Source organism: Gymnoscopelus microlampas (assembly GCF_963454915.1).
Source record: "Gymnoscopelus microlampas genome assembly, chromosome: 14".
NCBI lineage: Eukaryota > Metazoa > Chordata > Actinopteri > Myctophiformes > Myctophidae > Gymnoscopelus > Gymnoscopelus microlampas.
The window spans coordinates 9,629,171-9,652,847 of NC_139951.1; the positions used below are offsets into that span (position 1 = coordinate 9,629,171).

Below are 23,677 nucleotides of genomic sequence, written 5' to 3' on the forward strand. Positions count from 1 at the left end.
TTCCTGCTGTCTGTCTCTCCTCCACCGTCTCATTTTTCCTACTGTCTGTCTCTCCTACACAGTCTTCCTCTCAAGCTTTCCTGCTGTCTGTCTCTCCTACACCGTCGTCCTCTTACCATTTCTACTGTCTGTCTCTCCTACACTGTCTTCCTCTCAGCTTTCCTGCTGTCTGTCTCTCCTACACGGTCGTCCTCTCAGCTTTCCTGCTGTTTGTCTCTCCTACACAGTCGTCCTCTTACCTTTTCTACTGTCTGTCTCTCCTACACAGTCCTCCTCTCAGCTTCCCTGCTGTCTGTCTCTCCTACACCGTCTCCCTCTCAATTTTCCTACTGTCTGTCTCTCAACTTTCCTGCTGTCTGTCTCTCCTACACTGTCTCCCTCTCAGCTTTCCTGCCGTCTGTCTCTCCTACCCTGTCTCCCTCTCAGCTTTCCTATTGTCTTTCAAGTATGATTATATCAGCCTCACTCTCTGGGCTGCAGAACACTCAAACCGTTCCTGCTTTGACTTGGTAACTTGCTCAGGAAAAAGCGTATAAACCATAATCCTGTCTAAAATGGAAACTTTTCGTTTCGACAAAAGTCGCTTCAACTCGTTGACTCTGCTTATAGAAGCACCGTTCCTGACTGTTGATATTTCCATAGTGGCTCGGTGGCCTTGGTGTCTGTCAGCGCAGCGTTAACATCAGTCAGCCTTAACTCTGCGTTCGGCCGCTCTGCACAAGCCACTCATTCAGACCTGAAGAGATCAGCTCCAACAGTAACACACCCCAACCCCCGCACCAAGGGCTTTTTATGGAAAAATACAAGTTCAACAGGTCACAGCGAGAGAGTAGTGGTGGGGGAAAAAAGTTCATTTCAGTGAACAAACGATTTCGTTCACGTTCACGGCAATGATTCGTTCAAATGATTCGTTCCCGTTCTCGCTTGGTAGCGTTATTTTCTAGTGTTCGAAATGTACTCGAGTAAAAGTACAAAAGTATTGGCATCAAAATATACTTAAAGAACCAAAAGTAAAAGTGCTAACATATTTGAAAATAGCCGATCTACAAGCTCACAACGCGTCGCGATGCGACGCGTTGTGAGCTTGTAGATCTGCTATTTTCAAATAGCCTAGGTATAATATAGGGCTAAAGTGGTTAATGTATGTTTTATAATGTGTGTGTAAAACACCATCGGGAGCGTTTTTTTTTTTACGTTGCGTGTGAACGTAACAGTTTCAGAAAGTGAACGAGCTCGTTCGCGTTCACGGCAAATGAACTAGTTCTTTTGAACGAATCGATCATGAACGACACATCACTACGAGAGAGAGACAAAGACAGAGAGAGAGAGAGAGAGAGAGAGAGAGAGAGAGAGAGAGAGAGAGAGAGAGAGAGAGAGAGAGAGAGAGAAACATGAGAAGAGAAGAGAGGAAGGAGAGACAAGAGGATGAGACTGGCAGAGGAGAGGGAGAAAGGGACAGGGATGGCAGAAAAAGGGACAAGTAGAGAAAGCGAGTGAGAGAGAAAGACAGAAGGGAATGACGGAAGCAATACTGGGGTTATAGTCAGAAGTAAACACTTAAGTCGAAGACAGAAAAACACTGTAATGACAGCAGGTGTATTGGGAGGTTCAAGTAGTACTGCCTGATGCTCATGAGTGCAATATCTCTCCCCTGGCAAAGCGGGGGAGTCTACTGCTCCTGACTCGAAGGAGCAGTAGACGTTTGGCCTCCTCTAGAGTCAGTTCTGCAGTGTCTCTCTCTCTCTCTCTCTCCCCACCCACCAATAAACTTTCCATCCTTTCATCCTTCAACATTTGACCTTCTTTCTGTACACAGCCTCCCTCCCCCCACTTTTTCCATTCTTCCCATACGTCCCTCCTATCTTCATCTCACCTCTCTTTTGTTCTTTCCTTCTCTATCAATCTCTCTTTCTCCCCTTCTCTTCTTTGTGCCCTCCCCCCTCCTCTCTCTCTCTCTCTCTCTCCCTCCCTCTCTCCTGATCAAAGCCTTGTGGCAACAACCCCGTCTCTCGTGTGTGCGTGTGCGTGTGTGTGTGCGCGTGTGTGTGTGTGTGTGTGTGTGCCTTCATCTCCCAGTGTTTTCCTCCTCCATCATCTTTTCTCTGGGTCAGATCTCTCTCTTTCTCTTTCGCTATTCCTTCTCTTTTCTCTCCAGCACTCCCACGTCCGGATTTGTTACAAAATTCTTTCACATCAGTGTCTTTTTAGATGTTAGCTACAGTTTAACCATTATTTTAGACTTTGGCTATTCAAAAAGTAGCAGATCTACAAGCTCACGGCGCGACACCGAGTGCCGCGCCATGAGCTTGTAGATCTGCTATTTTTGAAAAGAATCTTGAACATTGATGTGCAAATCTTTTAAAACATTTTTTTTTTAAAAACAACATTTTAACTCAAATCTTCGCTTCTGGGGAGGGGGGTGGGGGGTACCCTGGAACAACATATTTTGATGGGTAAAATCATCATACCCAAAATTATATGTATTTGGCTTGATTGATTGACTTGATTGCATGCTGAAAATTCTGCCGTTCTACAAGCTCACAACGCGTCGCAGCGCGACACGTTGTGAGCTTGTAGATCTGCTATTTTCAGAGCGCAAAACCCCAGCGCAACCAAACATCTCTTCTCTACTCGTCCCTCACTAACATTTCAGTCTAGTTTTTACATTATATTTAGTCTTAGTTTTAGTCGTCGTAGCTTAGTTTTTATTAAGTCTTTATTTAGTTTTCGTCAGTGAAAAAAAGGTAGTCGACGAACATCTTTCGTCATAGTTTTAGTCGACAAAATCAACACCGACCCACAGGAGGCCTCCGCAGAGGTCTACGTTTCTAGGTCCAACTATGTTACACCAAGCGCCATTCGTAGCATTCTTGTGTAGACGCCATCCAGGGCCTTTTCCTGCTGTGTGCTGTGGAGCGTCCATGTCTCGACCCCATACAGCAATACCAGCTCCACTGTAGCCATGAACAGCCGCCTCTTGAGGTCATCTCCCATATCAGATTTCCACAATCTCCTCGATACAAGGCATTCCACGCAAGTGCACTCCGGATTCTGTTCTGTCAAGGAAATCCAGGCTCCGAGATATTTGGAAGTCCTTGACTGCCTCAAGCTCCGTCCCGCTGGCGGTAGCGATGCTTTTGTCCTCCGTGTTAAAATGCCATTACTTTGGTTTTCTTGGCATTGAGCGTGAGGCCGATATTCCTGCACTCCAATAGGCTCTATGCACAGCAGCCATATTGTGAATGAATTGGGCCCCTTCCTTACTTCCTTCAAAGGTGTTACCAATAATACTAATTAAGGCTCTGTTCCATTTAGTGTGGCATAGTGGTTGTCTTATTTTCAAGGACCCCCATAACTCTGAGAGTGTACAAATGGAACCAAATGGACCCGGGAGGGTCCATTTGGTTCCATTTGTACACTCTCAGAGTTACACACCCACCATAAGGGGCCATTTGGGAACCAATATGGAGTGTTTCTAGTGAGCCAACATGCACGATATCAGCACCCTAACCAGAATGGAACAGAGCCTTCATTAGTATCATTGGTAACACCTTTGAAGGAAGTAAGAAGAGGCCCAATTTCTTTCCAATATGGCTGCTGTGCATAGAGCCTATTGCACTGCCAGTAGTAGTTCCCTTCCTTTCTCTGCTGTGTCAGAGACTAGGGCAAGGTCAACTGCATAGTCGAGGTTAGTGATCGTGATGGGATGGGATGTACTCGCTTAGTCTGTCTCGGGACAAAAAAGTAAAAAAAGTACGTCAAACACTCTTGTTTTGTGTCATCCGCCATGCAAATCAGGAGTTTGTTCTGTATACACAGAACAGAACACATAGGATATTCTTTTCCGGCACTATATGAACTCACAAAAGAACATTGGGATTTCTCATTAATGTGAAGTGTGCGCAAATTGGTTTGGTTACATTTGTGTATACATGAATACTGTAATTGAATGTGTAACAGAAATATTATCTCTGTATACTTGTTGTAAAGTGCTCTTGTTTCATTAACAGACATGAAACGGAGCTTCAAGTTTACGATCCGTGAATGTGTGAAAACGACTAAACTTCAACTCGCGATGGATCGTGCCGTTGGCCTCGTTCGTCGTGTTTACTGGCAAAACAGTGGTGTTCATGTCAGAAAATATGAACCCTGTTTTTTGGTAACAGACCATAGACTGTATGGGCGTGCCAGGCTGGCGCCTGCCCACAAAATGCACCACGGCAAATGTAGGAACACAGAGAAGGACCGGGTCAAAACACAAGGAATTTTGTCTGTTTAATATGGATATAACACACGCGCGCGCGCGCACACACACACACACACACACACACACACACACACACACACACACACACACACACACACACACACACACACACACACACACACACACACACACACACACACACACACACACACACACACACACACACACACACACACACACACACACACACACACGCACGCACGCACGTCCACTCTGGGGATTTTTGTGGTCGAGACCGCCAGCTGTTTGTTGTCAGTGAAATATGCTTAATGCACATATCCAACCCTGTCTGTCTGTCTGTCTGTCTGTCTGTCTGTCTGTCTGTCTGTCTGTCTGTCTGTCTGTCTGTCTGTCTGTCTGTCTGTCTGTCTGTATGTCTGCCTGTCTGCCTGCCTGCCTGCCTGCATCTGTCTGTCTTCTTTCTCTTTGCCATTCTCTCGTTCTGTCTCTGTCTCTCTTTCTCCACAAATCTCTCCGTCTCTCCTTTTATGTCAGGAAACAAGATAAGTCTTATCAGGTCGAATGGTCTACGTTATACACGCCAGAGCCCATTAGAGTGTGCCGGGCCTTTATAAAGTGCCCCTTCAAAAAAAACACAGACCTTTTGAGAGTCCAGGGGGAGAAGGTAAAACTATGCCTTTCATCAACATGTGTCGAAGCCGCACTCCCAGAAACCTGAGGTCAGCGGGGGATTCTCAGAATAGTTTTTCACCCATCCTCTCTCCTCTCCTCTCCTCTCCTCTCCTCTCCTCTCCTCTCCTCTCCTCTCCTCTCCTCTCTCAGATTAAAGGGAAGGGCTACAGACCATGAAAAGAGATGCTAGTGGCCATCAATCACAGCATGCCCATATGGGGTTTCCTATAAAGGGGGCATTATGGCAGGGGCTGTAGTGTGTTGTGGATGAGGAAAGGCAGAAACTAGTTTTTCATAGAGTTTTAACCACTCAAACCCTATATACTTTAGTTGACCGGGGTCCCCAAGGGCTTTATACTAGGCCCACTAGTATTTGTCTTTACACGCTAACAGAATAGGGACGCTAGGGTTCAAGTGTTTTTTAATTATTTTGTTGTTTATCATAGTAAAAGATCCTTCAGCTGTGAACTATATCCACTGTACTTTTCCATTTTGAAACAGACTACTTAGACAACAGAGAAAGAGAAACCGTGCGAGGGAGACAGACAGTAGAGCTTTGCTAACATAAACGTCCGAGTTGATTTCCTGTTGCAGTGTTTGCTAAAGTCGCTAGAATACCAATAACTGGCAGGAAATCAACTTTGGCTGCAAGCTGTTGTCATGCAAATGTGCCATTATAAAACGAGCTCGCTAGGCCCACTGAAGATTCCACAAGGGTGAAAGCACGATGAGTCAAAGTTTTATTGAAAGCTTCCAAGAGAAAACCAAACCCAATCGTGAGAGAGTTGTCCTAACTGCTCACATCACAGAATTCATCTCAAATTGTTCCGAATTTCTAAATGGTTTGAAATTGTTTCGGTGCGGGGATTGTGAATTTACTCAAGTGGGTGGACAGTATTGCGGGCTCAATGTTTCTTTTCTGAACTAACGGCCCGGGCGGCTGGCGTAGCCGTCTGGGCACCTAGGCTGGTAATCCGAGGTAGCCTGACAGCGTGTCGCGGGTTCGAGTCCCGATCCCGACGATCTTTGCTGCGCGTCACCCCCCCCATCTCTCTCCCCATTTCCTGTCAGTCTACTGTACCTATCAATAAAGGCAGAAAAGCCCCAAAAATATCTTCCAAAATATCTTCCTAAAATCCACAAACTGGTAAAAATAAGGTCCACTGTTTGTTGCTTAGTTCAACGTTTTTCAACTACAAGGATCTTCATCAGGGGTGCAGTCACACCGAACTTTGATTCTGCCAATGCTTTTCAATGGGAACAGAGCGTTTTTGCGGCAAACTGCAAAGACAACAAACCGCTGAATTTCCTATTGAAAAGCATAGGCAGAATCAAAGTTCGGTGTAACCGTATACCTATAAGATCTTTATCCTAAGCAATAAACAGTGGACATTATTATATTTTATGTATTGGTATTTGTCCTGCATACTTTGGTACTTGGATGTGCGTACACTATCCAATGCATCTGTATTCTGTACTAATACAGCCCTTGATGTTATCTCTCTCTATGTCGTCCTCAGAGCCTTATTAACAGGCTCTGGCATGTATGAATGCCAACCATGTGAAGACTCTCACCTCCTTGTTTGTGTCATTTCAGGGTGATTTATCTCCAAGTCAGCATGAACGAAGGCCTGACCTTCATCACCAGCAATGTTCACATCACCACTACAGAGTGTGTAAGTAACAACTAGCTTTAACTGAACGATTAGATTATTCAATATTGGAGAGAAAGAAGTTGTCACTAGCATCTTTCCGCCGGTCATCAAATTATTGGCTTAGGAATGCTGTCTGTCTCTTTTGGGTGAACTATCCCTTTAAAGGAGACAATGTGAGATGATAATGTAATGTAAACCTATGCTTGAAATAAATAAAGAAAATACACAACATTTCATTGGTATTTGCCTGGAGAAAAAAATAATAGGTTGAAACCTCAGGTTTCAATCCCCGCTTGGCAAGGGGAGACGTTGTGCTTTTGACCTTCAGTCAGGGTTAATTGTCAACAATAAAACTCCTGACAAGTCTGCATTGTAAAAGGCACTTAAAGTTTACTTACTTACTACTTACTCACTCTACCATATGATTGGTTAAAATAACATTTTATTCATTAAATAAGTCCCGTATTTCCGCTTGAACCGAGTTATTATCTGTTTGAACATGCTTTTTTGTGTCCCACGGGGGCTTTGCTTTATTTTGGTGGTGAGCGATATATGAACCCAGGTTTTATTTTCTCCTTTATGTTATTCACTGTTTGTGGTTTTTTTCCATGGTTCTGCCCCATCTCCTGCTGTCAGCATTCCTGTCTGTCTGTCTGTCTGTCTGTCTGTCTCTCTCTGTTCACTTCTACCTCTTTCATCTCCTCATCTGTTTTTCTGTGTAGTTTCTCCTGTTTTTCCTTCTGCAAACCAAACCACAGGGGGGGCTGTTGTACCGACCCCACCCAAAACCCTGGAACCCGCTGGGGTCTAGAGGTCAGAGCAGGAGCGGGCTAGTAATACCCAGAAGGTCATGGGTTTGAAGCCCATACTTAGTGGGTAGTAAGAGTGTGTTGATGCAAGCCCCCCTGGTCACCATGAACAGAGATTGCTGCAGAGCCCCCCCCCCCCCCCCACACACACACACACTCTCTGTGAAGCTCTTGAGTGTGTACAGTAGGTGAACAGTGACTTTGACCAGTTTCACTTTCCAAACGCATCGCATTCTGTTTGTGTGACATGCATGATGCAAAGTGTTTTGAAAGTGAAACTGGTCAAAGTCACTGGGCCACCTACCGTACGTCAACACTGCAGGGGTGTCCAAAAGGTAGTTTGCAATAGGCTCTATGCACAGCAGCCATATTGTGAAGACATTCACAGGTGTTACCAATGATACTAATGAAGGCTCTGTTCCATTCTTGGTCAAACAGAGTCAAGGTGCTGATATTGTGCATATTGGCTCACTGGAAACACTCTGCTACACCAGTGGGTCTACAGTTGGGGGTCCAGGGACCCTCATGGGCTTCCAAATGACCCCTTACTGGTGTGTAACTCTGAGAGTGTACAAATGGAACCAAATGGACCCGTTCCATTTGTACACTCTCAGAGTTATGGGGGTCGTGGAAACCACTGTGCTACACTAAATGGAACAGAGCCTTCATTAGTGTCATTGGTAACACCTGTTAAGGAAGTGAAAATATGGCTGCTGTGAATAGAGCCTATTTAGATCACAAAGGCTGTGCAGGTAGAACGCATGCCATGCCCACAAAAAAATAAAAAAAATAAAGAGTCATCTGCCACTTGAAATAAGGTGACGGTGACTTCATTGACTGACATGAAGAACGGCCTGTCAACTCCCTTGATTCTATAGTAGGAAACCCGGGAGGAAGACTGGGAGGAAGACTGTTTTTTCCCCACTATGTTTGCCTTATATGTAACGTCAGCATCGCTATTCCAAAGAAAGCAAACCTGGAGAGACAATTTCCCCCCAAAGAGTTAAAAGTATTTTAAAGTAGTTCTCAAGTCAAAACGGTGTTGCCACCTCTGGTCTACAGTATGTTTGAAGCTTTCTGGGCAGAATCTAATTTACATGGATGAAAAAATATGAGGAACTATTGACAGATGAGATCACCGACGGCCTATCAGTTTAAACCACACATTCAAAAAGGAGCTAACTTAAGCTGTGAGGGGGAAGAACACAGGGCTACTCATTGACAGAGACCATATGTTCCCAGAGCCAACCATCCGTGGATAAAGAAAGATCAATTCCCCCGACTCCCCGTACTGACTGAGCCAAAACCACCGATATATCCCACCCATGCAAGCTTTTCCAAGTATACCTCCCCAGAGCAGCCTCACCAGAGAGGGGGTATAGTCACCAGTTCTCCACAAAACACACACACACACACACACACACACACACACACACACACACACACACACACACACACACACACACACACACACACACACACACACACACACACACACACACACACACACACACACACACACACACACAGAGTCCTACAGACAGGCTAAAGTGTGTAAACTTGTAATTACCATACTTGTGAGAACATCAACACATACAAGCTCACAACACATTGCACTACAACGCGTTGTGAGCTTATAGATCTACCATTTTCTACACCGGCCGGTGCACAATACAAATCGGCATAACTCGAACCCTAACCCCTTTCAGCTAAGAATCTAAGAATCACGTCAAAACAACCATTTCTCTTGTAGGGACTAGGAGAATTGTCCTTACAATGTGCATTTCTAAAATTCTACTATAAATGGTAAATGGTGCATTTATACAGCGCTTTTATCCAAAGCGCTTTACATAGATTGTGCATTACATTCACCCATTCACACACACCGATGACGGAGGAAACCATGCATGGCACCAACCTGCTCATCGGGAGCAAGTAGGGGTTCAGCGTCTTGCTCAAGGACACTTCGACACTAACTCTTCTGGGGGAGCCCGGGATCGAACTGGAAACCTCACGGCTTCCATCCGGCCACTCTACCCCTGAGCCACTGCCGCTCTACTATACTATACTTGTGGGGACATTTGGGTATAGCAATACAAGTACACACACACACACACACACACGCACGCACGCACGCACGCACGCACGCACGCACGCACGCACGCCCCGCCATCGTTGCCACAAGATGCCTCAGAGATTAAACAGCCACACATCTCTCAGCCCCCCAAGATAGATGGAGGAAAGTCTAACCACAAGAGATACACAGCCTGGGTTTAGTTGGTAATGGGAACCACACACTGGCCTCAGCCAGACCCCCACTCGTTATAAAAGACCCTCCATGGTTTGGTTAAGAACCTATAGCTCTGCAAACACATTGTGTACTGTACTGGGATTGAATTCCACCGCAGCTTTCCTACCGTCTGTCTCTCCTATACTGTCTCCTTCCCTGCTTTCCTACTGTCTGTCTGTCTGTCTGTCTGTCTGTCTGTCTGTCTGTCTGTCTGTCTGTCCTACACTGTATCTCTCTCAGCTTTCCAACCATCTGTTTCATTTTGCCTGTCTCCCTCTCAGCTTTCCTACTGTCTGTCTCTACTACACCGTCTCCCTCTCAGCTCTCTTACTGTCTGTCTCTCCTACACTGTCTGTCTGTCAGCTTTCTGCTGCCTGTCTCTCCTACACCGTCTCCCTCTCAGCTTTCCTTATGTCTGTTGACACTTATCTTACAATACGGTCAGACTAAAGAAGTCTTTTGTCCATCAGTCATTTTTGAAGGTTAGTTTAGAATCTGGAACGGTGGACATTGCTCATGTCTTCATGTTTTTATGTATGTAATGTGTTTTGTGTTATGTGTGTAATGTGTGTTATGTCAAATGTGTGTTTTATGTGTTGCATGGCTGAGTCGCAAGACACATTTAATGAAGTAATATTGTATTGTATCTATTTCTTTATGTTGTGTGTCGTGATTATTTCTACCGTGACCGAATTCAACAAGATACTACAGTACTATCCTCCATCTCTTACTGTATGTCTCTTTATCCATCAGTTTAACTGTTGTGTTGTTTCTGTCCTCCCAGTTTGATGGCACCATCCTGCTGATAACGTTACTGGTGTTGTTTCTCCTCCTGGCCCTGCTCTTCATGTGGTGGTTCTGGCCTCTCTGTTGCACCGTGGTACGTCACACCATTACGTCTTACCTGTGGTCGAAGAAGTACTCTTTAGTTTTTTACTCAAGTAGAAGTATCAATTTAAATTACCACAATGTAGAAATACTTTGTTACGAGTAAAAGTCTGGTATTCAAAATGCACTTAAAAAAAAGAATTGGCATCAAAATATACTTAAAGTACCAAAAGTAAAAGTACTCATTACACAGTGTTTTCAAAAATGTATAAAAACTAGTTAGAAAATAGCAGATCTACAAGTTTACAACACGTCGTGATGCAACGCGTTGTGAGCTTGAAGATCTGCTATTTTCAAATAGCCATGTACTGTAGGACTGAAGTGGTTCATGTATGTTTTGTTAAATTAATTAAAATCTACAAAGTAATTAGTAACTTGTCTTCAACTAGTTGTTGTGGAGTAAAAGTACCATGTTTGCCTCTGAGAAGTAAAAGTATCGAAAATTGGAAATACTCGAGTAAAGTAAAAGTACCTCAAAATTGTACTTAAGTACTTGAGTAAATGTTCTTAGTTACTTTAAACTACTGCCGTCTTACACGTTACGCACAGCTTCAGCATGTAAAAGCATCATACAAACAAACAGAAACGTTTTAGGAACTGAACGTTCCTAAAAACTTGTGAACGTCCAGCTTGAGGCCGTTATTGCCCTGGGAAACGACATAAAAAGATCAGAGAATTGGCCGTCAGCCTATACAAAAAATGTCTATGTTAATTGTAGATTATGCTATTTAAAAACGTGCCCTTTTATTGACGGCGCGTGTTGTTTCCAATTTGCTTTGAGCCTATACCGCTTTGTAACGATGAAAGCTGACCAAATGTTGACAAGGCTCGGGTTTTCACACAGCCTCCTAGCAACGAGACACTTGTTATGCAAACAAGCACGTCATCCGTGATAGGCATGAGACCAACTCACGGTTTGCGTTTTTAAACATTTTGGACCGATTGGCTTTTATCAGTGGTTCTCAACCAGTGGTCCGGGGACCACCAGTGGTCCTTGGGGGGGGGTACCAGGGGGTCCCCAGCGAAATGAGTTAACATAGCGTCACAATCATTTTAACCACTTAGCTTTGGCAATTCGAAAATAGCAGATACTGTATACAAGCTCATCTGCTATTTTAGAAAAATCTTGAATATGTGTGCAAACAAAAAAATTAAAAATGTTTTTAAAGCGAACATTTTTAATTAACTCAAATCTTCTGGGGGTCCCTGGCACAAAACATTTTCAGATGGGCACGGCCAAATGTATATCAATATAGGGGTCCTTGGCATGAAAAAGGTTGAAAACCACTGGCTTATATGAGTGCCGTGGTTGGAGCTAAAACAGATCTCATTTGTAAATCGACGCAACCCTGCTGTGATGTTAAATAAAGTGTGTCGTCTCCTTGTCCATTTTTGCTGTGTTTCAGGTGATCAAAGAGCCCCCTCCACCCCCTCCTCCAGAGCCCGTAAGTTTGCTATGTTCGCTATATGACGACGACGTACAACAAAGTATGTCGGGCATAAGGTTTAACCCGCGTATACGGTACGCACATGCATGGACTCACAAACTATATACGCACACTTTATCCTACACAGGGAAAAGCGCGCACCAAAACAGGGGGGACAGGGATCATATTAAGTTTATTAGACACAGGTTTGGGGTGAGCGGGTAAAGCCACAAGGGGTGAGCATACAGATGGAGCAGACCCCCCTGTGAACCACTCCCTGTGGGTCACAGGTTCAGGGGGAGACCACCACAAACCCTCACTCACCACATCAGTCCAAAACCACTGGCAACCCACACCGAGCACCCACTTCCTGGGTACACACAGTCTGCACTTTACTTTTTGCACTTCTCAGCTATAAAGAGTGGCACGTTTGTATATACAGTGTAACTGTTGTGTATTGTATTGTTTGCGCTTAATTGTCCTGTCTCGTAAACCCCGAACGCGTAAAGCAAACTTCCGCAATTGATGCGGTACAAGTAGGCCTATAGTGTATTGTTTTTGTTAGAAACAGGAAGACAGCCCACGTATTCTGTGCTCTTTGTGTGTGTGTGTGTGTGTGTGTGTGTGTGTGTGTGTGTGTGTGTGTGTGTGTGTGTGTGTGTGTGTGTGTGTGTGTGTGTGTGTGTGTGTGTGTGTGTGTGTGTGTGTGTGTGTGTGTGTGTGTGCGTGCGTGTGCATGTGTGCATGTGTTAGGACTCGTCAGATGACGAGGACGGCATGCCCAAGAAGAAGTGGCCCACCGTGGACGCCTCTTACTACGGAGGAAGAGGAGTTGGAGGAATCAAGAGGATGGAGGTGAGGTTCCTACTAAATATATAAGCTGCTGCACATTAGAGTTCTCAAATTCTGCCCGAATCCGACCCTTCCAGACCCGACCCGATGTTTTCGGGCAGGGCCGGGCTGAAAATGTATGCTAATTAGTCGGGCCGAGCCGAGCCGAGCCTCGGGTCCAGTGAAAAAAAAAAAAAAAAACTATTGCCCCCAAAAAAAACATTTCAACTGCCGAACGGTAAGGCCGACGGAAATGGCAGTGGATGCATTGGATGCAGCTCAAAGTGAACATCACTCAGGTATCTAGTTCGTCGCCGTCAGACCTTTCTAGCCTGTGTCATATAAAAAAACGGAAATGGCCAGAACGCAAACATGGCAGTTTTCAAGATGTTTTGGCCACTATCTTTGGAACAGAAGGTCCAATCTGCTCAGTTCAAAGCTTGTTGGATGTGTGACATTGAGTACATTAAGTACATTAATTTGAGTACATTTAGGGGTTTTCGTGGTTTCGGGCCTAAACCTATGGTAATTGTTCAGGCCGGGCACTGTTTGGGTCAGCCCAGTTAGGGCCCAGTTAGGGCCGGGCCTTCATTTTCAGGCCCGTTGAGAACTCTACTACACAGCAGAACCCCTGTGTCTGTTCAATGGCTAAGTGCTAAAGTTGACCTATAAGGGCAACATTCTTACACTCATTCGCTCATTTTTGTGAATACAAAATGTCAGTCAACACCATAGCGTGTGTCTGTGCCTGGTTCTAGGTGCGCTGGGGAGGGAAAGGTTCTACAGAGGAGGGTGCCAAGCTGGAGAAACCCAAGAACGCTGTGGTGAAAATGCCCGAACAGGAGTTTGAACCGTACGAACCCAAACCCAAGAAAGTGCACAACAAGAAACCCCCACAGGCCCATAAGTGGTACACGCCCATACAGGTAAACAGCTGTCTCTTATTTGGTGCAGTGATTGCATGCATATTAGAGGAGGAGGTTCTTGTGACCAGTGGCGGAAAAAGTTCTCAATTTATTTTTACTTAAGTAAAAGTATCAATACTGCAATGTAGAAACAAGTAAAAGTCTGGAATTCTAAATAAATAAATAAAAGTATTGGTAGCGAAATGTACTTAAAGGGATATTTCACTTTCGCCACGGATGGGTCCTAAACCCACTTATAGGAGCGGTTGCACCGCTCAAAAATAACTCAAAAGTACAGTACTTGAGTAAATGTTCTTAGCTACTTTACACCACTGCTCGTGACTGAATGGTTGCTAAGTTTGAATCCCCCGGTCCTACATGTGTCAGAAGGTTAATTGTGTGTTTGTGGCTCTCCTCCTCAGGGGAAACTGGACGCTATCTGGGCTCTGTTTCGCCGCGGTTACGACCAGGTGTCTCTGATGAGACCTCAGCCTGGAGATCATGTGAGTACCGCCGCAGTGCACTATGGGACAGGTTGTCAAAGTGGTGGTTGCCAGAAGGCACCAAAGGGGCAAAGGAGTGGAAAATGGAGAAAATCATTAATGAAATATATATTTTTCAAAATCTTTACTCAAATTCATTTCAAGACATAATTGTGGCAATTTAACCACTTTTAATCTGGCATCCCAATATTGGTCACGTCATTATTGAAAAGAAAATAACAGATCCACAAGCTCACAACATCCCACGATGTGACGTGTTGAGCATGTGAATTGCCTTTTTTTCCCCTTTAAAAAGGAGTTGTTCACCCAAAACATTACTTATTTTGTATCAATTAGTCACCCCATGAAGCCTTGAATTCATGGAGATTTTTTTGTTTCTTACTTATCGCCGGTAATCAAATTATTGGCGTAGTAATTTTTTGGGTGAACTACTCCTTTAAAGCCCTTTTGCAATAGGGGGATAAGCACCCAGAGGCTATGGCTATTATGGGGTCCTTTGGCGTGGAAACGTTTGGGAACCGGCCTGCACTATGGGAATACATAAAAACAAATAACTCAGTTTGCTCCGGAGCTTGGTTTATTGTACACCATTTCAGTTTGCTTTGGTTTACTTTGTCTGAATTTAGATTAGCTACGTTCAGTTTAGTCTAGTTTAGTGTTGTCTAGTCTAGTCGAGCAGCTGCACAAGATAAAGGAGCAGTGATAAAGACAAACATGTAAACTAAAATGCTAGACTTCAGCTGAGGATATTATTCATTTGTTAGGCAAGACAGACGGCTTTTAAAAGCCTCTCTCTTCTTTTTCATCGAAGGATGCAACAGAAGATCGATTATAAAAAATAATGAATAATCGATAATACAATAAAATAACATATGAATAATCTATCTAAGTGACAAGCTTCAAAAATGTCCAAAAATAGCTAAAATAAACTCGTAGATTAACTGTTTTTGCACGACACCGCTGTGCGACAAAGTATAATATCTCTGCTGTCCGGCAGAAACCAGCTAACTCCAAAATGTTTGTTTTTCAGGAAATGACAAAAACAAAACAAAAAGTGGAGTTAGGAGGTTTTGTTCATCATTGATAAGAACAGCTGAATGGACCTCCAAGCTCACAATGAGGTTGGAGGTCAAAAGGCTATGGAGCCTGGAGTCAGCAAAACCAGCTAACTCCACCCCCCTTTGGTGGAGTTAGCTGGTTTATGTAGAAGTGCTTTTTAATACTTTTCATTGGTTCAATATTGTTTTAATCAACACACAGACGTAAAGGGTGTTCAATAGCACTGATCTATGGAAAAAAATGCAAAAAGTAGAAAAATTGAGTTAGCTTAAGTTGTTAAATTGATTTGTTGATATTAGTACAAAATATATATATACAGTATATAACAAAATGATTGATAGTTGCAGCCCTGCATTCTTCTTTCTTTATCTTCCCTCTCTCCTCTGGCTGGTGTGTCAGTCAGACACACACACCTGCTTCACATCACAGTATACATGCAGGGAATGAAAAGCAGACACATCCTCTCAGCTGTTCACACTCACCGTCTCTGTGTGTGTGTGTGTGTGTGTGTGTGTGTGTGTGTGTGTGTGTGTGTGTGTGTGTGTGTGTGTGTGTGTGTGTGTGTGTGTGTGTGTGTGTGTGTGTGTGTGTGTGTGTGTGTGTGTGTGCGCGCGTGCGTGTGCGTGTGAAAAAAGTACTCAAATGTTTTACTTAAGTAAAAGTATCAATACTGCAATGTATATGTTCTCTGTTACAAGTACAGTAATAGACCGGAATTTAAAATTGACTTGAGTAAAAGTACAAAGGTATTGGTATTAAAATGTATTTAAAGTACCAAAAGTAAAAGTACTAAAGTGTTTGAAAATAACAGATCTACAAGCTCACAATGCGTCACGATGCGTCGCATTGTGAGCTCGTAGATCGGCTATTTTCAAATTGCCTAGGTATAAAATAGGGCTAAAGTGGTTGGTTAATGGATGTTTTAAAATGTAATAATTTATATCTGTAAAGTAACTAGTAACTAAAGTTGTCAAATAATTGTAGTGGAGTAAAAGTACAACATTAGTCTCTGAGATGTAGTGGAGTAGAAGTAAAAGTATAGACACAATGAGAGAAGAACGCTGGAGCAGCACGGACAATTTAAGCCTTTTATTTGATGCGGTGCAAGTATATAGGGTTGACTGACGTTTCGGTCTTTCGACCTTCCTCAGAGTCATGACTAGTTGTCCCTACCTAAGGCTAGTGTCCCTACCCTTGTGACGCACCGGACTGGCCGCTTTAAGGCTGAGGCGCAACAGTAGAATCCCTTTGTTCTAAAAGTATAGACAATTGGAAATACTCCAGTAAAGTAAAAGTACCTCAAAATTGCACTTAAGTACAGTACTTGAGTACATGTACTTAGTTACTTTACACCACTGTGCGTGCGTGCGTGCGTGCGTGCGTGCGTGCGTGCGTGCGTGCGTGCGTGCGTGCGTTCTACTGTACTTATGTACAGCATGCACAGACATCCACCTAATCTTTTGTGTATTTCTGCATTGAATTTTCACGTTCAATCTCTTTTCTCCCACTCTCTCCATCCCTTCTTTGTTTTACTTTCATCCTCTCCTCCTCTCCTCCATTCTCCCAGCCTGCTCCCCCGCTGGGCTGGCCCCCAGGTGCTCGTTAAAGATCATGCCTTATTTGCAGGAGAAAAAAAAAGAAAATCTCCCGTAATCGCTTTTAACTGGAATTCCACATTTTAAATAGAGTTTTCGTTTCTTGGCATCCGAAAGTAATGGAAGCGCGAGGGATATCGGCCGCCAGATTAGCGAGCTCTCCGAATCTCGACCGCAACGACACAGAGAGTTTGAGCGCCAGACGGACGGTTATGATTACACAAATATTCACTCACAGACAAGACAGATGAACGGTCATTCTGATTCACATGGAGTTTTATCAAGAATGCGTTTTTTTTCTTAAACCCGGAGAATAACTGCTATAACCACAGCCTCCACATGCAAAAGGTTACGTGACGTAATGCTCTCTCTCTCTCTCTCTCTCTCTCTCTCTCTCTCTCTCTCTCTCTCTCTCTCTCTCTCTCTCTCTCTCTCTCTCTCTCTCTCTCTCTCTCTCTCTCTCTCTCTCTCTCTCTCTCTCTCTCTCTCTCTCTCTCTCTCTCTCTCTCTCTCTCTCTTATATAGAAATACCCTGTTACAAGTAAAAGTCCGGAATTCCAAATGTACTTGAGTAAAAGTGCAAAAGTATTGGTGTCAAAATATACTTAAAGTACCAAAAGTTAAAGTACTACTACTAAAACTACATACTAAAATGTTTGAAAATAGCAGATCTACAAGCTCACAACGCGTCGCATCTGAGCTTGTAGAACGGCTATTTTCGAATAGCCTAGGTATAAAATAGGGCTTTATATCTGCAAAGTAAGTATTAACTAAAGTTTTCAAATAATTGTAGTGGAGGAAAAGTACAATATTTGCCTCTGAGATGTAGTGGAGTAGAAGTAAAAGTACTGAAAATTGGAAATACTCCAGTAAAGTAAAAAATACCTCACAACTGTTATGTACAGTACTTGACTACGGTAATTGTACTTAGTTACTTTACACCACTGGTTATGGGGAAGAAAAAAGTTGAAATATGGAGAAACAAGGTTTCTGCCCAACATGGGTTTCCGAGGCTAGCCCAACAGTTATTCAAAAAGTTAGAGGAAGTGCCCAGACTTAAGACTTGTTAATTGTAGAACAGTGACTTAAGTGGTTAAGCTTCAACTTAATTGTATCATTTACTGACTAAACACAGATACATACAGTGTCTCTCTCTCTCTCTCTCTCTTTCAATGACAGCTGTCCTATTCTGCTGAATTTTGAAACGCAAAAGGTCACATGACGTAATGCTTATTCTAGAGAAGTCGTTTCTCTCTCTCTCTCTCTCTCTCTCACAGCATTGCCTACGCAAGTCACATTTGCGGTTTGTTACGAACTTGCAGAAAAATGTCCCCAGGCTAGCGGGGCTATAGGCCGTCTTCCAGCTCGTGTAATAGTTTTTATTTCAAAGTGCAGAGGAAATGAGTGCTAGGACACCTCTTTTCATTACCAAGTGTGACCTGAGGAGAACTCTTAATCTGTCCGCCTCATGTTGCAGCAACTCAGGCAAAAAAAAAATCTCTTGAATAAAGTGAGAGACACTTGGAGACGTCAACTCTAATTTATCCGTACAGCACATTGATAAATAGGGTTTGTCACAGCAAAACAAAAAGGTCTAAAGATGATTTAAGCCAACATAAACTACGCTAGCATACAATAAAAACAATGATTCCCAAAGGAAAATCATCTGTCAGCAGCCATTAAAAGGGAGGGTAAGTGATATATTTTGGTTAAAACAAAAAGTTTTTTGTTAAAAGGTTAAAGCACTATATTCTGATAGTACTCATTGCTATAGAGTGTTTGTTCAGTAACCGGAGTCTCCATGTCTCTCCAGCTCTTTATTAAACAGAAAATTCATTTTCAGGTAGGTGACAAAATGTCAGCCAATCAACAGAGAGCACCCATTTATAAGCTTAAATTTGATAGTGTTAGTCCAAAAATGTTTCTGCTCATTTCTTTGTGTCATAACTTCCAATTTCACTTGGTTAATCTGCATCCTGTCTGAGTTCTCTATCCTGACTGGATAAAATTGGTATCCTGACCTGAACATGCATTCTCTGTTTAATAAAGAGCTGGAGAGATATGGAGACTCCTGTTATTGAACAAACACTCTATAGCGATGAGTACTATCAGAATATAGAGCTATTTAATACTTGTTTTAACCAAAGAAAATCACTTGAGAAAAACAACGTAAGTCAACGTAAACAACGTAAGTCCAACGTAAGTCCAATCACAAAAGCAAAATCAACAGCGCAGATCCGTCTGATCCATATCATTAGCAAAGTTTATATAAATGGGATTAAAACCGTCTGAAATGTCGCTGTAACAGACAGACAGACAGACAGACAGACAGACAGACAGACAGACAGACAGACAGACAGACAGACAGACAGACACACAGAGAGACACACAGACCCCAGTTATTACAATACACTTGCGGGTGTATCTATTAAGTACACACATCTTAGCAAAACTTCTAAAAATAAAGTATATGTTTAAAAGAGCAGTAGAAAGCAGCAGAAAACAGATGTCCGCGTGTGGGAGAGATAAAAGTAAGGATAATAAAACCAAGACATATGGAGCCGTTGCAAGACACAACAAATATGCATGTCCAATCATGCACAAGAGTGTGTGGGTGCGTGCGTGCGCGTGTATGTGTGTGTGTGTGTGTGAGTGAGTGAGTGAGTGAGGGAGTGAGTGAGAGAGAGAGAGAGAGAGAGAGAGAGAGAGCGCACTGATTATGTAATTAATGCATACAAATAACTGGTCAAAGGATGTTGACACATATTGTACATGCCTCACACACACACACACACACACACACACACACACACACACACACACACACACACACACACACACACACGCAAGTGTGTCTGTTGAAGTCATTCCAGATTGCAGACAGACGTGTCATTCCATCACCGTCATGTTTCTTGCATTGCCGTGCCTAGCGCTCTATAGCAACATGTGAACGACACCCCAGAGATAAGCAGAGCCACAACTTTACGGCCAGGTCATAAATCTCTGCCTCAGTGTACAGCTCATGCAGTCCAACTACTGACATGGGACAGTGTCTGTCCAACTACTGACATGAGACAGTGTCTGTCCAACTACTGACATGAGACAGTGTCTGTCCAACTACTGACATGAGACAGTGTCTGTCCAACTACTGACATGAGACAGTGTCTGTCCAACTACTGACATGGGACAGTGTCTGTCCAACTACTGACATGAGACAGTGAGCCCAACACAGAGATTCCCAAAGTTCTGTGAGACAAGTCCAAGGTGTGACTTGGGATTTTATGACAGCCACACATTATTATTGCACTACAAAAAGTTATGAATTATCTTTTAATATACTATATCACTGAGGCACAAGCTAGCACTGATATACCACTGATCTAACCTACAGGGAAATGCTGACTTCAACAGTGGAACAAATTAGTGGACAAAATAAAGCAAAAGGTTTCATTTTTGTGAAAACACAAGGTCTTTGTAGAAATGGCCAGTTTGTGTCTTTGCAGTACGTGCGTGCGTGCGTGCGTGCGTGCGTGCGTGCGTGCGTGCGTGCGTGCGTGCGTGCTTGCGTGCGTGCGTGTGCGTGTGTGAGAGACTGTAGGCTGGTTGGTGCTAGGGGAGGAGAGTGGTGGTGTAACTTTTACCAAACGTTGTCATTCTTTCTGTCCACACTGCAGCCATATTGCGTCTTGTCAACTCATACTCAGCTCTCTGCCCAAACTCAACTAAAAATGAATTAACTCCACCAAAAGTATGTTCTTCTTTACAAGAATCAAACCCGGAAACCATTATGTTACAAATCATGTGACACTTCCACTACAAGGCAGGGCCCAACAGCATGTCTAAATTGAACCAGCTGGGAGCTTTTCCTGTCAGAAAGACCCTCAGGGCCAACCTCTCCCCATGTGCTCTTCGGGGCCTCCCTCTTTCCTTGGTGTTTCGCCTTGATTGCGCTTAAACCCTAACATTTTACTTAACTAAAACTATGCCTAAACCTAACCCTAACCTCACAGAAATAATGCCTAAACCTCAAAACCCTGTCCGCCCTTGGCGTAAAACCTGGGAAAGACATCCTCCTGTGCTCTTCCACACAGAGCCAGCAGCTGACCAGTGCAGCCAATTAGAAGCAATTAGCACCTGGTTCCACCAATCAGAGGCACAGAGACGCACCCCTCCCTCGCACCCCGCCTTACAGCACGGCACAACAACACAGTGCAAGCAGTGCTGTGTTAACTGTATATGTCTGGACAAAAACAGCTTCCAAACAGGCCCTCGTATACGGTACAACAGTGGTTCTCAAACTTTCTTCCATTTCAAGGACCCCCATAACTCTGATAGGGTACAAATGGAACCAAATGGACCCGTAAGGGTCCATTTGGTTCCATTTGTACCCTATCAGAGTTACAGGCCTGTAAGGGTCCATTTGGAACTCCCCTCAAGGAACCCAGAATGCCCATTGCAGTATAACAAATTACGCTCTCTCTCTCTCTCTCCCTCCCTCATCCTCTCCTTCACGCTGAACCCACTCACCCATTTTCGTGTTAGTTTAGCATAGGTTGAATTCGGTGTGATGCAGAGCAGAACGCCGGGGCGTGTGTGTGTGTGTGTGTGTGTGTGTGTGTGTGTGTGTGTGTGTGTGTGTGCCAGCAGCAGGGTCCTACAGTGTATCATTACCGAGGCCAGTCTGATATAGTCATTTCATGGGGTTTGGCCCCATGCCTGGCCCTACATAGTTCCACAGCACCGCTGAAACGCCACTGTAGACTCTGTGTGTGTGTGTGTGTGTGTGTGTGTGTGTGTGTGTGTGTGTGTGTGTGTGTGTGTGTGTGTGTGTGTGTGTGTGTGTGTGTGTGTGTGTGTGTGTGTGTGTGTGTGTGTGTGTGTGTGTGCACGAGCACATGCATGCATATTCTCATGCCTCGCGTTTGACCAGTGACAGATGTGTTCACACACACATTACCAAAAGTAATTCAGCCTAAAGTGGGTTGCCTATATTTCACACAGGAGGGAGTCATTATTAGAGAGAGAGAGAGAGGGAGGGAGAGAGAGACAGAGAGGGAGAGAGACATGCAGACAAACAGACAGACAGACAGAGAGAAAGACAAAGACAGAGAACGAGAGAGAGGGAGAGAGAGAGACCAGACCACCTCTATTATATTAACTGCTCTGACGTCACACACACACACACACACACACACACACACACACGCACACACACACACACACACACACACACACACACACACACACACACGCAAGCTGGCAAACAGCAAATGCAGAACATATAAATGAACCAACTCTCTCTCTCCCACTCACACTCACACACACACGCACTCTTCCCCTGAGAAGTGGTTAGCAGGCAGAAGGACATGAGGTAATCCATGAGGCGGAGAGACCACCGCAGTACTGTCTCCACCGGCAGACCACATCGCCCTCTCTCACACACTCACACACACACACACACACACACACACACACACACACACACACACACACACACACACACAGTGTGACAGGTCACTTAGACAGTGTGAGTGTGCTCATGTGTCTTATGGGAACCAGTCAGTTCAGAGTGTCAGCAGCCACTAAATCCACTCTGAGTATCACATGACCTGATGAGAGCTCATTTTCGTTGCTGTCAGGCAGAAACCTCTTATCTCCATGCTTCTTCATACATTAACGCCCTACTTGATCACACTACACAGCGTTACACAAAAGCTTCAAAAGTAGCAGATCCACAAGCTGGAAACGCGGCGCTATTTTCTAAATCCTGACCTAAGTTTTCTGAAAAGCTTAAATGCATGTATATGTATACAGCAACAACTACACCAAAAAGGGGTTCCTGGATTGAAAGCTATAGTTACATATTGGTGTTCCAGGTCTAAATGGGTTCATTTGAATCCTGAAAAGTAACCGTTTTTGGGTGTATGAGGTTTCCAACCGACAGAGACGACAGTCTGTTTCTGTCCAACGTAATGCAACCCCAAACTATAGCAGCACTCTGGCAAACAGCCTATAGCAGCCCCAACCTATAACCCCCAAACTACAGTATAGCAGCACTCTGGCACACAGCCTATAACAACCTAACCAGCATTGGCTCAGGAGGCAAAGCAGCTGCTTGGAAATCAGGACTGAAGGTTTCCTGAGTCAATCCCCGACTCCCCCCTGGATTATAGTGCTCAAGTGTCCTTGAGCAAGACACTGACCCCCTGACTGCTCCCGATGAGCGCAGGTTGGGTTGGTGTGGCTTGCATTGGTTACCTCTGCCGTCGGTGTGTGAATGTGTAATGCACATTGTGCAGTAAAGCGCTTTGGAGAAAGGCACTATCAGTGGATCTCAAGCCTTTTCATATCAATGTCCATTATTTATTCGGCGTTTGAGCCACGGAACCACCGTTTTGATGAGATTTAGACTCTCAGACCCAAGACTTAGAATATTGTGTTATCGTTGGATACGATTTTGGCCACAATTCCATGCTGTATTGATGTTGGTACCATAGGAGAGATAACAGGCAAACGTTGATCAAAATAACACATCTTTAATTAAGTGATGCAGATGTTTAACAATGATTTAACTCTTGAGAGCGTAAAATGAAACCAAATGGACCCGTAAGGGTTCATTTGGTTTCATTTTACGCTCTCAAGAGTTAAAGATCTAATAAGGGTCCATTTGGTTACCAACTCTCCATCATTTAGCAGGGGACCACCTGGAGCCCCGTCAAGGACCACTGGTGGTCCCCGGACCACGGGTTGAGAACCAATACACTATATAATTGCGCCATTTTACCAGCAGCACTCTGGCGCAAAGCCTATAGCAA

At 44.0% G+C, this 23,677-nt stretch overlaps 1 protein-coding gene across 1 annotated transcript in view; it reads left to right on the plus strand.

Annotated features, from left to right (window-relative positions):
• antxr1c (ANTXR cell adhesion molecule 1c) overlaps positions 1-23,677 on the plus strand; it is a 93,807-nt gene that overhangs the window by 59,314 nt on the left and 10,816 nt on the right. Inside the window, exons 12-17 of the mRNA XM_084079488.1 lie at positions 6,498-6,576; positions 10,439-10,534; positions 11,949-11,987; positions 12,723-12,824; positions 13,559-13,726; positions 14,128-14,208. Of these exons, the coding sequence (XP_083935614.1) occupies positions 6,498-6,576; positions 10,439-10,534; positions 11,949-11,987; positions 12,723-12,824; positions 13,559-13,726; positions 14,128-14,208 (565 nt within the window). The remainder of the gene's footprint in view (positions 1-6,497; positions 6,577-10,438; positions 10,535-11,948; positions 11,988-12,722; positions 12,825-13,558; positions 13,727-14,127; positions 14,209-23,677) is intronic.